General features: G+C 39.1%; 1 protein-coding gene across 1 annotated transcript in view; it reads left to right on the top strand.

Annotated features, from left to right (window-relative positions):
• The window catches only part of ATP13A4 (ATPase 13A4), a 99,969-nt gene that overhangs the window by 72,544 nt on the left and 11,419 nt on the right, over positions 1-16,006 (top strand). The window contains exons 18-24 of the mRNA XM_032629402.1: positions 2,515-2,678; positions 3,493-3,615; positions 4,869-4,948; positions 6,372-6,414; positions 6,806-6,915; positions 8,771-8,867; positions 10,602-10,674. Coding sequence (XP_032485293.1) covers positions 2,515-2,678; positions 3,493-3,615; positions 4,869-4,948; positions 6,372-6,414; positions 6,806-6,915; positions 8,771-8,867; positions 10,602-10,674 — 690 coding nt within the window. The remainder of the gene's footprint in view (positions 1-2,514; positions 2,679-3,492; positions 3,616-4,868; positions 4,949-6,371; positions 6,415-6,805; positions 6,916-8,770; positions 8,868-10,601; positions 10,675-16,006) is intronic.

Genomic DNA, 16,006 nt, shown 5'->3' with positions numbered 1-16,006 from the left:
TCTGAGCTTTAAGGGTTCTTTTTTTGCACCGAATTTTTTCAAACTGCAAACTCAGGTATCAAAAATGAGGATGATCTCCTTCAAATCACCTCTTGAATTGTGAAGTTCTTAAATTGTGTTTTGGAGTAGGAGTGACTTTAGAAAACCATGTTTTGCCTGTGCTCCATTTGAGTTTCCTAAGTGCTCTCATTATTTTTAATGCAGCTTTCTTCTGTCTCCAGCAGCTAGCCTACTTTACCAGTCATGTTCTGGTTGTTCTGCCTTATATTTCCTTATCTAGCTTCTGGAATTTCTTAAGTAGGTTTTTATCTTTTTTTGTCAGATGGTTGAGGATCAGGCCTGGGCTGCATGTCCTAAACAACAGACCTCTCGCAGGTGACAGATGGCAAAACGGTCTGTGTTGCAAAGCAGATGGCTGTTGTCGCCCTGCTGAGGCACGTGGAAGAGCCTCTCACTCTCAGGGCTCCCTGATCTCAGGCTAGAGCATCTCCCTCCCCCCAGTTAGCTCTTCTGAGGATTCTCAAAGTATTTTGGTAGAAACCTGGGAGAAACCATGTTAGGGATAGCCAGCCAGTTGTTACATTATTTATTTTTAGTGGTTCCTCTACGAATCACTATATCTGTACCTACCCTTTCAAGAAGGCTTATCATCATAAACATCCCCTACTTTCTCTCCTCTGTTATTGTTGTATATATATGTGTATGACATACAATGAAACCCCACCAGACAATGTTAGAGTTTTAAATTTCAACAGTCAAGAGTTGGAGAACATAAGTGAAGAAAAATCGACTTTATATTTATACGGCTCTTTATTATTTCTGTTCCTAAATGTTCATGTCTTATGTTGCAAGTTTCCCTCTGGTATCATTTCCTGTCAGCCTAAAGAACTTCTTTAAGCATTTCTTTTTGAGCATATCTGCTGGCACAAATTATCTTAGATTCCCTTATCTAAGAATGTCTTCATTCCTGAGACTATTTTCATTAGCTATAGGAGTCTGAGTTGACAATTTTTTTCTTTCAGCACTTTAAAGATGTTCCACTGTTATCTTGCCTTCATGGTTTTTGATGAGAAATCTGTGATAATTTGAATTATTGTTTCCCTATATGTAATTTATTGTTTTCCCTAGCTGCTCCTAAGATATTTGCTTTATCTTCGGTTTTTTAGCAGCTTGATTATGTGTCTGGGTGTGGTTTTCACTGAATTTATCGTGTTTGGGATTCACTGAGCTTCTTGAATCTGTAAATTTAAATCTTTTACCATATTTGGGAAGTTTTCTGCTATTATGTCTTCAAAACATTTTTTTCCTGTTCCAATCTTTCTCCTCTCCTTCTTGGGCTCTAATGACATGAATGTGAGTTCTTTTGATATTCTTCAATCTTTGTTCTTTGTTTTTTCAGTTGAGAACTTCTATCTTGTCATTTATTTCAAGAGTATCAACCTTCACCACATGGAGGAGGATTACAATAGCTGCTTTAAAAGCATTGTCTGATAATTCCAACATCTGGGTCATCTTGGGACAAGCAACTATTGAATTGTTTTTTTCTTGAGAATTGGCCAGATTTTCCAGGTTTTTCACATGTTGAGAATCCTGAACATTTTGAATATTATGTTGGGATACTTTGGATCCTGTTAAAATCCTCTAGAGAATGTTGAGTTTGTTGTTTTAGCAAGCAAAACTCTGGAATATGGGAGGTGACTAATATCATAGTTCAATTCTTGAAGCTTTTGCTATCCTTCTTCAGGTTTGCTCTGCACATGCACAGCTCTGGGTTGAGCTTGGGGCTTACATAGTTCATACACTGAATTAGTCTCCTTGTCTAGCTCTCTTCTTTCTAGGATTTCCCTCACAACTCTTCAGGCCTCCAGTGCCCCTTTCCTGGTTCCTTTGGCCAGAAAAAGTAGGTTTTTCTTGGAGCTTTAGCTATCTGCATAGCTCTGGGACTGGGGCTCACACTCAGGTCAAATTACGTGAGAGGAAAGAGAAAAAAAGCTGAGAATCTCTCCACCTTGTAGATTATTTCTCCAAATTTGACTCCCTTTCACATTATGCCATTTGTGTTTACTTTTCAAAGTCCTCAGGTAGGTTTTTTTAATGGCATTTTTTCTGGAGTTTTCCATTGTAATCAGTGGGAGAAATAGATTCTAGTGGGCTTACTCCATATTAGCTGGAAGTGGAACCACAAGATGTCATATTAAACCAGTAGAGTTTTGCTAAACATCTACTAAGCTGCTGACAAATAACAGAAATATATTTGAACTTTTCCTTTTTAATTTTACTTCCCACTCCCTGGCAAAAAAATACTAGTAGGTCATAAAGTAACCAGATGAAAAGCAGCAATAATAAGAAAAGGGATCACAGAATCATGGAAGGTCAGGGCTGAGAGAGAACTTAGAGACTGTTTCTTCTCACACCAAAAATAAGGTCTGAACTCCTTACCCTAGCTTTCTAGGTTCTACGTGAATTGGTTCTGTCTCTTCGATCTCATCTTGGGATACTTTTCCTTTCTTCTAGGTGACAATCTTCAGACTGCGATAACAGTGGCCAGAAAGTCTGGAATGGTTTCTGAAAGCCAGAAAGTCATTCTCATTGAAGCAAATGAAACTACTGAGTCCTCATCAGCATCTATATCTTGGCAGTTAGTCGAAGAGAAGAAACATATTGCTTATAGGAATCAGGTATACCTAAAAGCAGACTGCCATATTATCTAACTCGTCACACAGTGTTGACTACTGAGCAGCTTTGACCAGCAGAGGTGTACAGGTGACCTAGGGTCAACATACTTCTCCAAATGTCTAACATGTATACAGTTCAAAGAACTCAATTATATCATTTTCCCATACCGTTCCTACTGAGCTTTAAGGTATAGTGCTTTCCTGGGTGCTGGAAATAATCCATTCTTTTAAACTTAAAAAAGTCTTTAGAAAGAATATAGTAAGTGGGGCTGCAAGTCTAATTTTCCATTTTTTCCCTTGCTTGCCAGCCATCCCACTGGGTTCAAAGGGGATTTAGTCCCTAAGAGAGACACTGCTGTGTGCATTGGAAAATCAGACTATATCTTCAGGGTGGGAAGAAGTTTTATTCATTTATCTCCAATCTTGTCAGTATCCTATGTCTATTATGTCCTTGTGAAACAATATTAATTCTGTAAAAAAAAAAAAAAAGGAAAGTTCTCACCTCAGGGAGGGATTTGTTAAGCTGCAATGCTTTTGTATTTTACACTTGAAATGTGTGAAATGTGCTTTTTTCTGGGACTCACTGAGATCAAATCAGGATGAGAACAGGACGTGAGTAAGTGTTACCCCCCTGTTCACTAGAGGCTGTTGATGTGCAAAGATTGATCCAGCAAAGAGAAAGTGCTTCTCTGAGGAATCAGGGCCAGAGTGTGACTTTTATAGAGAGATCCCAGACTGTCATTGTTGCCTTTGCTCAGATATGCTTGTGGTCCTAACCACTCTATCAAGTCTAAAATTACTGCGTCTTGCCTTGCAGGACAATTACATTAACATCAGGGAAGAAGTCTCTGATAACAGCAGAGAGGGAAGTTACCATTTTGCCCTAAGTGGAAAATCCTTCCAGGTTATAAGTCAACATTTCAGCAGCCTACTGCCAAAGGTAAGTTCTAAGAGGGTACCAGTCTCCTAGTAAAGATGCTAACAATGTCACGGAGCATGATCGTAAGTAATTTCAAACCTCTGACTAGGTTAGATATACCTATTGAATGTATCATAAGGGAAGCAGATAGTTTTGCAGAGGTCACTGCTGTTTCATTTCCTGCTAGATTTAAAATAAGTAAATTTGATTAACTAATTATCCATCATCTATAGGATTAAAATATTAGTGACTTCTCAAGTGATAAGATTGCTTTGGGGGAGCTGTCACTATATTGCCATGGTTAGGGGGTCTCACAGTATAGTGTAAATCCAGCAATTATACAGGAAGGCAGGCCCAAAATAGAGGAATTCCATTAGGTTTTTGATAGAGGACGTCTATACAAAAGAGGGTCAAACTTAAAACTTTTCTGATGAAGAACAAAGCCACAATGAGGGCAGGTAAGTTATATACATAAAAAAACATGTGAGCAAACTAGAGAAAGATTGTGTCCAGGGTAAAGCAAAGATAATTTATTTGTATTCAATTGCTCATTATCTTAAGTACTGTTTAAGAAAAAAAGAATGAAGACTTTAAAGGTGAGTGAACAGTAAGCTGAGTTTACAGCCAAGAAGAGCAGGGAGCACACACAGCTGTGACACAGAAGAATGTAGACTCTGTAGGATGGGGTTCAGGTGGATGGAGCTGGTACAGGTTTTTATACAACAATCCATTAATATGACAATCTATTAATGTTTCAGAGCCCAAATTAGGCTGGAGTTATCAGCTGAGTTTCACAGTTGGTCAAGCCCAGATGGTATGGTTAAGTCAAAGACCACAGATAGTCACTCTCTCATCTCTAGGCTATTTTTCTGCTAGATCTGAACAATTTTCTGAGAAGCAGTTGCCTCCTTTCCTTCTCCTGGGATGCTGACCTCTTGTTATCTTGCAATTTCTCATACTTTACTGGTTTAAGGTTCCATCAAGCTCAGGGTTTTTCAGGACGATATCCTTCATGGCCCCTGAGCTAAATTCCTGTAGGTCATCAATTATGTCTATTAAGTAGTCATTTTTACTGATTTTGGTCTTCCTGATCACTTATCTGATGACCAAAGTCTCAACATCTGTCTTAAAATCCAAAGAAGGACTTCTTGGAAACAAATACTTTTCTCACTCATGGATATCATTACCCAGTCAGTGTTCTGAATGTTATCAATTACTTCATGTATGACCAGCTGACATAATAAAAAAAATTTTCCCTTTTGTATTCTTTACAGATATTGATCAATGGGACCATCTTTGCAAGAATGTCTCCAGGGCAGAAATCCAGTCTGGTGGAAGAATTTCAGAAACTAGAGTAGGTCTTTACCAATTCAGATGGTGTGAAGTGCATGGAGGCATGACAGGGGGAGAGTAAGGAAGTCACTCAGTTTGGTTAGGGCAGTGGTTCTTAACGTGGTTACACATGACAGTCACCTTGGGAGCTTTGAAAAATTAGCAATACCAGGACACCACCGTTCAGAGATTCTGATTCAATTGCTCATGTGGGCACTTGGACATCAGTATTTTTTAAAAGTTCCTTTCATAAGTCAATTATGCATCCAGAATTGAGAACCCCACTGAACTAGAACATAAGGGGGACAAGAAATAACTCTGGAAAGGTCATCTGAACTTGGCTCCTAAAGGTACAATGAAAATTTAGACTTCATTTTTACAAATTATTTTCACGGTTATGATACAGGGAGGTCCCTATGACGAGAGCTTCACATAACCCTAAAAATATTAAAACATTCTTATGCCAAAGCATCCTCTCCATCCTACATCAGAAAACTATTCTTAACACAAAGGGTCTCCATTGTCAGAATCCCATCATTTGGGATCCTTTATTTCCTGTTAATGGAAGCCCATGGAGTCTCAGAGGCTTTCTCTACCTCTGGTGCTGGACCACACTCACACAGCTCCAACTCCTACCCATCCCTAGTCCACCCTCATACTCATTGATTCAGTCACTAGGCAAAAGATCTATATTCAAAAAGCCCTATCTTCTAAATATGGCTAAAAACCTCCACAGTAAACTCGTTGCCTTAGATAGAAGTGTGGAAGAGAAGTACAGCAAATTCTGCAAACACTCTCAGAGTGCTCCTACCTTAAAAAGCAGACTGTCTTCGTCAACAATTCAAGAGAGCAGTATTCATCCAGCCTCAGAAAGCTATCCTGAAATGGGGATATATTTTCTTTCTTCAACTTCTGGTCCTGGCACCACATTTTTGAGTTGAATGACAGCTGACACGGTGGATTTCCTCTCCAGTTACTATTAATGTCACCAACAATAATTCTTATTTATCATTTTAGAATACATCACTTCACTGAATACTCATAATGCTTGTAGGGGAGAAAAATGATAGTCAAAATGGGGAAGTGATCAGGTCAGAGATCCAGATCTTCTGGCTTCAAATTCTGCGCCTTCCCCACCATGCCATGCTGTCATATAATCGTGAACATCCTGTTTTACAGCTGACAGAGCTGCCTCCTAGACAGAGAAGTGCGGGGTCTCCTTGAATCGCTTGGAGTCAGGAAGGCTGTATGGGATTTCTTAATCCATTGTAGGAACTGCTGAGTCATACTTTATTTTATTCAAACCAGACTGTTGGGGAAACTCCCTTAAAATAAATAATAAGTTTGAGCCTTAAGTAATGAAGCTCATTTTATCTTTTTAATTAGAGCAATTAGAAGGTAAGATTGCTTTGATCTCCTCTACAATTGACACAGTTCCCTTTTAGTTACTTTGTAGGTATGTGTGGTGACGGAGCCAATGACTGTGGGGTAAGTAGCTGTCAGTGTGTCAGTTGTACTTGCTTCAAGCCCTGTAAGAGATAGATAGTATCCCCTGGGATATATACCACCTCCATTCCTCTTGAAGGAGAAACTGATGTGGGCGGTTTGGAAAGGTTTGAACCAAAGCCACACAATGACTCAGTGGTCAGTACAGACTAAATGGGGGAGAACTTGGTTCTGCATTCCCCACTTCTTTAGCTAGGTGTCCCAGTGCCATCTCTTTCTTATGTGGCAGGCAGAGCAAAATTTGATCATCTCCTGGCCAGTGCTTGGGCCCACAAGCCACTTCGTGCGCAGCTTAACTAGCCTTTCTCGTGTGGCCTCAGGAGAGATATGTGTGAGTGTGCATCTATACAGTAAGCTGACTCTTTGCTTTCAGGCTTTGAAAATGGCTCACGTGGGCATCTCTTTATCAGAGCAGGAGGCATCTGTGGCCTCACCTTTCACTTCCAAAACTCCAAACATTGAATGTGTACCTCACCTTATCAAGTAAGTAGGTACTTTTCACCAGCATTGTTTTAATGTCTCTTGACTTTTAGGTGCAAACCCCTTTGTTTTGCCAGGCGAAGACCAGTGGAAATGTGTGTCCCTGGGCGGGGAGGATGCTTTGTGGGAGAAACCAGTCAAACATTCTACTCCAGAGTGGACTTACCTCCTGGGAAAACAGTGGCATTTCTAATGAAAATCACTGAATAGATTAATTTTAGAAGATTAGAATCTGGAACTTGTTGCTGCTTTGAAAATGTCAATCATACTCTTCTTATTATTATTTTAAGTGAATCTCCTTAGATACTTTCTTAATGGAGAATTGACAGAAACCTTCTCTTCCCTACTTGCTTTCCTTTCCTCTTGCCTCTTTATGCTTCCTTGGAATATCCTTCCTATCCCCAGTTTTCAGAATATTTATTCATCTTTGCTGCTTCTGCCACAATTTCCCTTGGTGCTTTGTTCCCCTCCCCCAACCCCAGAATATGTACTTCTGCTGCATTTTGTTTGAATGATGGAGACGGTTAGCATTGTGGCTGCTTTTGGTTATTATAACTAGTATGTGTTTACAGTTTATAAAGTGCTTTAATGCCTAGTATCTTATACATCAAAACAGCCTGGAATTGTAGGGATGGTCACTATTTCTTTTACAAACAAAGAAATTGAGGCTCAGAGAACTTGATGTATCGAAGCTCACAGCCATATAGGATTGAAGATTGCATTAGAATTAATTTTGTTTCAATGTGTTTTATATACAAATATCATATTCCTGCCACCACATTAAAATAATGATTTGACGAGCTGCTCCCCATTTTAAAAATGTATTCTTGCATCTGACAAATATTTATAAAGTAGGGACTTAGGGCCAGGAACAGTTGGAGGCACTGGGGACCCAGAAGCAAATAAATCGAACGCCCCTTGATCTCACGAAGCTTTCTTCCCGTGAAGAAGTTGGGCAATAAACACACACACAGAAAAGTCAGGGGTAGTGTGAAAAGTTGGAAGATGGCTTGGGCAGTGGAATCGGCTGCTTCAGATGCGGTGGTGTGGGGAAGCCTTTCTAAGGAGGTGTGGAGGAGAAACCACCTTCTAGGCGGAATAAACAGCAGCAGCAAAGCCCTGATACAGGAAAAAGTCTAGTTTGAGGATCAGGTTTTGGAATCCCAGGAAACCATTCTGACCAGAATTAAATTTAAACTCTATTTTTTCCCACATGAATGAGATAAAAGTGGCATTTCATACGTACTCTATTTTACACTCTAAATATATACTATGCATTCAAAGTCAATCAACAGTAATACAAATGAACAGGCTTATTGATTCCAGTCTCCTTAAATTTGATGTGTGCCTAATTTGAGTGTGCATATTGTCTTAGTTCAGTTTTAGAAAAAGTTGGTACTGCCAGATGAAATTTGAATGAGATGTTTGCAAACTCCTGAAGCACCCCAAACCTGCAATCTTATTTCAATTTCTCAGTTCACAGATGAAGAAACTGTGACCAAGAGAGGGAAAAATGACCTTTCAGATCACATTAGTGAGTAGATATGAGATCTGGGACCAGTTCCCAGGTCTCCTGACTCAGAGCTGAAATAATGCCTGCAGACAGGACAAGAGTAACTCTACATTCGGGCTCCATCGAAGGCCTGTGGACCTTGGCCTGGATTTAGTCTTCCTTGAACATCTAGCACACTGACTGCCGGCTCCCACTGGCTCAAGACTGTCCAGTCTGTCAGACAAACAATCGAATTATCAGGCTTTGATGTTTTCTTCTGAGCTCAGCTGAACAGCACAGAATAACTGACCGCGTTTCTTTTTGTGACTTTCATTTCATTACTCTTTCGTTTCTTTTCTCACACAGGGAAGGACGTGCAGCTCTCGTTACCTCATTTTGCATGTTTAAGTACATGGCTCTGTACAGCATGATTCAGTATGTTGGTGTTCTGCTGCTCTACTGGGTATGACTTGAGACCTAGCCTCTTGGTTAGTGAGAGCTAAAACAAGTAGCGGTCACTGGCAATTTGCAAAGCCTCTTAAAGAAAGAGTGCACATGGGATATGTCGAGTACCAACAGCCTCTCTAAAACTATCTTTAACGTTTTCGAAAGTAAATCAGAAATAGACAAGGATACAAAGGAAAAGTCGTTGGCGTCAGTTCTCTGACTCTCTGACAGAAGTTTCTTATCGCGTTGTAGCTGAGGTTCAGAACTGAAGATAAACTTTCTCTCTCACTGTTGTTTTGGCTTGCCTGGACCAGGTCTCTTATCTTCCCAGTTCCAGTGTGGCTCCACCCTAGCATAACATTCACTAGAGAGGTGCTTCTCTAATTGGGGTTCTGGTAAATGTTTCATAACTGGCTCTCCCTGGAAACACAAACCCCGATTATTAATGTTTACCAATTTCAATGGCATAACTACTCGCACCATGGCTGATTTCAAGCTATCTACCTGACGTCACTGAACATGGAGTTGGGAAGAGATGTATTATACAGTAGCATACCATTCTATAATACTTGCACCATATAGATACAAGAGTTGTAAATAACCTTAAAACCATTGATAATAGTTAAATGTAGGGAAATGATTAGAGAGTGATGAGTTTTGGCTATTACCTGTGTTTTTAGTATAAGTTATTTAATGGTAAATTTGTATAATTTAAGTTTTTATATTGGCTGTGTTTAAAAACCAGCTCACGGAATTCCTGAAACTTTAGCAGTTGACTTTCATGAGCTAGTACAAAGCAGCCTATCACTCATTCCCTGAATACAGGGACTTGAAAATTGGCATATCATGCCCCCAAAGCACATAGGCCTTATGATGGTTTTTACTATTTAACAAAATCTAAAAGGAGAAAAGACATATCTAGTATTTGTGAGCGCAACACTTGGGCTTATTCTGTTAAGTAACACTGAGAAAGTGAGTTCCATTTGTGCTGAAGGTATCTAGATTCGTCTCTATGTCTTGCCCCCTTGCTCCTGGTATGAAGGTTTTTACTTCCGTTATTTTCAGATTATATAAGTCCTTTTCCTCTCACTGATGAATGGGCTGGAAAAGGAGAGGCTGTTTATAGAAATCTGTCCCTAGTTTGGAATCCCAGTAACTCATTATGCTCAAAAGTAGAGTTAAACATGGGTCATCATTATCTCCTTTCCACGAAGGGTGTGTGTGGGGGGAAGGAAGCAAGTTTCTTGAAATCAGTAAAACATGAACTTTTTTTTTTTTCAGGAATATCAAGGTGCTTTATCAGGACTTTCTAACAACACCCAAGAATGCAAATAGTGGGTTTAGTTATTCTCATTTTCCATTGGTGAAATTTAGGTAGGGTCACCACACATCTGTCACTGACCATTGGGAATGTGTCATTTTGTTGTGTCAGACCAAACCCCAACCTTTCTGCTAACAAGTAGAAAAGAGACTAGAGATGAATCAGAGTGAGATGTTCCCCTCAACAGGGGTGACACTGATGCTCAAAGGAGCAGCCCAGAAAGCACACTGCAGTGGCCCTCCTGGCTAGAAGGGGGTTTGCAGGCTTGCCTTTGGTACCCCTGCCGACATGCCCAGGCCCCTGACCATACCATCTCCTTGGTAATTTACTTGAAAATCCTATGTTGCAGTGAGAAAATGAGTGCAATTGATGTCACATTTCATCCAGAAGGTTATAACTTTTTTGAGCCACTTTCCTTTTTATTTTCAGGAGACAAACAGCCTTTCAAATTACCAGTTTCTGTTCCAGGATCTGGCCATTACAACTCTTATTGGTGTAACAAGTAAGATGTCTTTTAAATTTTCTTCTCAGAGATACTCCCCTCCACTTGCTTCCCTCTACCCTGCAGGGTTAGTCCACCATTGAGGGGTAGCAGCTGTAGCCGCAGTGATGAGTGACTTATTCCCAAAGGGGTATGGTATGCAGATAGAGAAAGAGGAAATAGAATCTTCATTTTTAAGTGTTGAAAGTGTTAGCAAAGGAAAAGCTGGCTCGTTGTTTTGCTGTTTTCCACCAAATATAGAGCTTCTATAAATGGTCACTAAACCTTTAAAATGAAAAAAAGCACCTTGAAAACTGACTTCAGTGTGCTTTTAGGTATAGTTATGGTCCAAATGTGCCCAATTTATAGAAGTTAAATGGCTTTTATGTTTCCCATTTCCAATCCTAACCTCTCAGGATTTAGAGCAGAGATTAAATGTAATCTTGCCGTTATGCCACTCTCACCCATCACCTCCTAACTGATATATGAATTGTCTCCCCAGTTTCCCCGCTATGGGATTTTTCCCCAGCCTGACCACTATCCATCATGTTTACCATATTCTCTGCTTTTCTCTCTTATATATGAATGCCACCAGCTCCACTTGTACTTTAAATCCTACCTGCTCCTACCTCCTCAAGGATTTTGTTCCTGGAATGATCTTTTTCTCTATCACCAACTTTTCTCTGGTCCACTGGATCATTCCAATCAGCAGATAAATATAGTTTTGTATCTTCTTTCTTTAAAACCTCTTCTGTGACCCCAAATCTACCATTAGCTACTGTCCCCTTTATTCTCAAACTTCCCAAACAGTTGAGTAGACCCACTTTGTCCACTTGCCATCTCTAATTCTATTGTCATTTCATTTCAATCAGCCGGATTCTAACGTTCACGGACATGAATTTGGATTCTGGGCCTGTGCAGTTGTTTGGTGGAAGGCAGTGGTTTCCTGGCACATATGTAACAGCCAGCTCTCCAAAAAATTGTAGATATGCATGTATATGCATACGCATAGAAGCTTATTATAAGCTTTACTAAAAAGGAAAATGTGTAGTGAGCAATTATCAAATAACATTAAAGTATACGTTACTCTTTCTTGCAATTTCCATTTAGCCAATGGATTCTCACAGAATGCTTTAACTGAGTTTCATTAGTCTTGTATCCATAGTCAATTATTGTCGCGATTGATGACTGAAATGGTTCTGATGTGAATGAATGTTTGCTGACGTTTTTCTTTACCTGAGTGAGCAAAACAACACAGGCTTATGCTGAAACTTTAATCATTCAACAGTCATGTGAGCAACTTATTTGCTAATTTGGATAATAGTTCTTGAAATCTGGAAGAATATTTCCTCAGTTAAAAAACAATTGTTCATGATGTAATGGCTACAGACGTGACACACGTTTAAGTTCAATCTCCATGTTTAACTTTAAGAACAGAGATAATGCTAAACTGTAGTAAAATCATTAGGACGTTATCAGTTCTGAGTATTCATTATCTTGGTTTGTTTTTTGCGGTACGCGGGCCTCCCACTGTTGTGGCCTCTCCTGTTGCGGCCTCTCCTGTTGCGGAGCACAGGCTCCGGACGTGCAGGCTCAGCGGCCATGGCTCACGGGCCCAGCCGCTCCGCGGCATGTGGGATCTTCCCGTACCGGGTCACGAACCCGCGTCCCCTGCATCGGCAGGCGGACCCTCAACCACTGCACCACCAAGGAAGCCCCCATTATCTTTGTTTTTAAGATAATATTTATTTAATTGCAACTTTATATAGTATTCTTCTAATAATGGCTACATTTAATAATTGGCTTACGAACTTAGTGGCAATTGGCTCTTGTGAGCTCGTATGAGCCAGCTCCAGACACCGCTGGCTGGGAGGGTCCACATTACTGATACATTCAAAAATACCAGCATATACACACTACTGTATATAAAGTAGGAAAACAACAAAGACCTACTGTATAAAACAGAGAACTATACTCAATATCTTGTAATAATCTGTAACGGAAAAGAATCTGAAAAAGAATATATGTGTGTGTGTGTGTGTGTGTGTGTGTGTATAACTGAATCACTTTGTTGTACTAACACAACATTGTAAATTAACTATACTTCGATACAAAAAAAAAGTACCAATCTTAGACTGCCTCTTCCACATGCCTCCTGGTCTTGCTTTCACACTGTTTCCACTATTTCATCTTATACCTTGTCGTCATAATCTTAACAGCTATCACGCCAACTTATGGTTTAAAAAACTTGCTCAAAAGCTTTGCTTTCAGAGAACATATGCAAGGAGAGTAAGTACTATGCACACTTCGGCTGTCTCTTCCCCAACACTGCTCTTGTCAAGTCCACCAATGACTTCCTTGCGGTCAACAGTACTGATCACTTCTCTTTCCTCATTGTACTTGGATCTCTCAACAGCACTCCTATCCTTCAAAAGGTTTCTTCTCTTGACTTTTATGATGCCACACCCTGCTGAATTATCTATTGCCTTAATGAATACAGCTTCCTCATGTCTTTTGCTGGTCTCTGCTCCTTTACCTGTGCTCTAACTTTTAGAATGTTCCAAGGCTTGCTTGTTCTTAGGTTCTCTTGTCTTTTCAGTCTACACAATCTCCCGAAGTGATTTCAACCAATTCTATGGCTTTAATGTTATCTGTATGCTGATGAATCCCAAATTTATGTCTCTAGGCTTGATGTCTATCCTAAATTCTGGAAATGCAGCTGCTAAGCATCTAATCTTGGATATTTAACAGGACGGAGACTTAATGTGCCCAAACAGAATGCTTTATTCTATCAGATCAGATCTGATATTCAACAAAATTATTAAATATTTACTGAGTGTCTGGTTTGTTCTACTTACTGTAATAGGCACTTGATATACGTCAGTGGAAAAACCATAGAAATTCGTTTCCTCATGGAGCTTGTATTCTATTGAAATAGTACCACAATCTACCAAGTTGTTCACATCGAAGACCCGGAGTCATCCTTAATTCCCCTCTTTTCTTCACCTTTACATATAATATCTATCTATATATATATATATACAATTCCTATTGGCTCTACCTCCGAAACACATCCTACATAGCTTCTCTCCATCCCTATTGTAGCCACTGTCACAAAGCCATGTCACCTCCCCTGTGGGTTACTGCGATACCTTTGCAACTGACCTTGCTTCTGCTCTTGCTGACTTCTCCTCACCCCAATTTACCTTTCACACAGTAGTAAGACTGTTGTTTTTTAAATGTAAATTTTATCATCATCCTTCCCATTTCCACTAAATCCAAAGTCTTACGTGATCCAGCTCTGGCCTACTTCTCCAGCTTCACCTCTAACCATATTGCTACCCACTTACTTGTTCCAGGCACCCTGGTCTTTCTGTCTTGTGAGCATTGCCAAGCTTGTGGGCACCTCAGCACCTTTGTTTTTGCTATTTTCTTTGCCTAAAATACTCTCCCTGTAGATCTTCCTATGGTTCTAGTCAGAAAAATGTCACCACTTCAGAAAGGTCACTTTAAATAGTGACCAAACCAGTTATTCTCTATCACCACACGTTCTGCTTTATTTTTTTCACACTACTTTTCACAATCCGAAATTATGATATTTACCTAAGTTTTTATTTGTTTTTGCCTGCCTTCCCTCACTCAGTGTGTGTACTTCGTGAGAACAGCACCTTGTCTATCCTGATCACTGCTGTATTCCCAATACTTCTAACAGTGCCGGACATATCAAAGGAGCTCATTAAATATTTGTTAAATCTACTGTAAGAACATCCTTGGGCAGTCCTTACTGTTAACAGAGTAATCCTTTACATCAAGCCAGGTCTACCTCTGTGTCACTTTCACCCATCTCAGTCTTCAGTTCTGCCATTTGGGGTGGCAGAGAATAGTCTGATTTTTCTCTCCAGAATAGTTCTTCAGATATTTGAAAACAGCTCGCATTTCTTCTGTGATTATTCTCTTTCCCATAACAAGCATCTCCAGATTTTTCTCTATTTTTTAATGTAATTCATCGTGAAAAGAAGATGGAAAACATTGCAAGAGATAACAAAGAGAAAAACCACCTATATCCTCCTATATCCTGCTATCCAGAGCTAACAAATTAAAGCATTTTGATGTATTCCCTTCCAATTATACACACACACACGTATAGATAAAGAAATTTGAATTATGTTTTCTATATAATAGTTGTGCATCCTGGTTTGTTAACTTTATGACCACTTTTTTATGTGTACATATTTTCATTCTTTTTTATGGTGATAAATTATACATAACATAATATTTGCCATTTTCACCATTTTTAAGTGTACAATTCAGGAGCATTAATTACATTCACAACATTGTGCAACCATCACCACTGTCTATTTCTAATTTTTTTCATCACCCCAAACAGAAACTCTTTACCCATTAAGCAGTAACTCCCATTGCCCCTCCACCTAGCCTCTGATAACCGCTAAACTATTTTCTGTCTCTATGAATTTGCCAGTTCAAGATGTTTCCAATAAGTTGAACCATACAGTGTTTGTCCCTTTATTTCTGGCATATCTTATTAGCATAATACTTTCATGATTCATCTATGTTGTAGCATGTGTCAGAACTTCATTCTTTTTATGGGTGAATAATATTCCATTATATATATACCACATTTTAATGTTGATGTGTTGAAACTCAACTGATTCTTATGTGTTGATCTTGTATCCTGCAACATAGCTGAATTCATTTATCAACTCTAGCAGTTTTCTTGAGGATTCTTTGGGATTTCCAATATTTGGTATCATGTCACTTGTGAATAGAGATAGTTTTACTTCTTTCCTCCAACTTGAATGACTTTTATTTCTTTTTCTTCTCTAATTGCTCTAGATAAAACTTCCAATGCAATGCTGAATAACAGTCGTGAAAGTAGGCATCCTTGTTTTGTTCCTGATTTTAGGAGGGAAAGCTTTCAATCTTTCACCCTTGAGTGTGATGTTAACTGTAGGCTTTTTATTACATAATATATAATTATGAGGGTTACATGTAATATGCTAAATGTGTAACAATCTAGTTTGAATAGGTACCTTAACTTTAGTAGCATATAAAAACTCTGCTACTTTACAGGTCTGTCTCCTCCTTTCATGCTATTGTTGTCAAATTACATCTTTATCCATTTTGTGCCCAATAACATACGTATATAATTTTTTTTATGCATTTGTCTTTTAAATCATGTAGGAATAAAAAGCTGAGTTAAAAAACACAAATACAATAACATAGGATTTTATATTTGCCCAAATAATTACCATTACTGGGCAAAATGAGTACGTCAGTAAAGAGATAGAAATTATAAAAGAGGATTCTTTAAAAAGAATGTCTTTGGGCTTCA

The sequence above is a fragment of the Phocoena sinus genome, chromosome 4, assembly GCF_008692025.1.
Source record: "Phocoena sinus isolate mPhoSin1 chromosome 4, mPhoSin1.pri, whole genome shotgun sequence".
Classification (NCBI taxonomy): domain Eukaryota; kingdom Metazoa; phylum Chordata; class Mammalia; order Artiodactyla; family Phocoenidae; genus Phocoena; species Phocoena sinus.
This window is presented reverse-complemented; position numbering and strand designations above follow the sequence as displayed.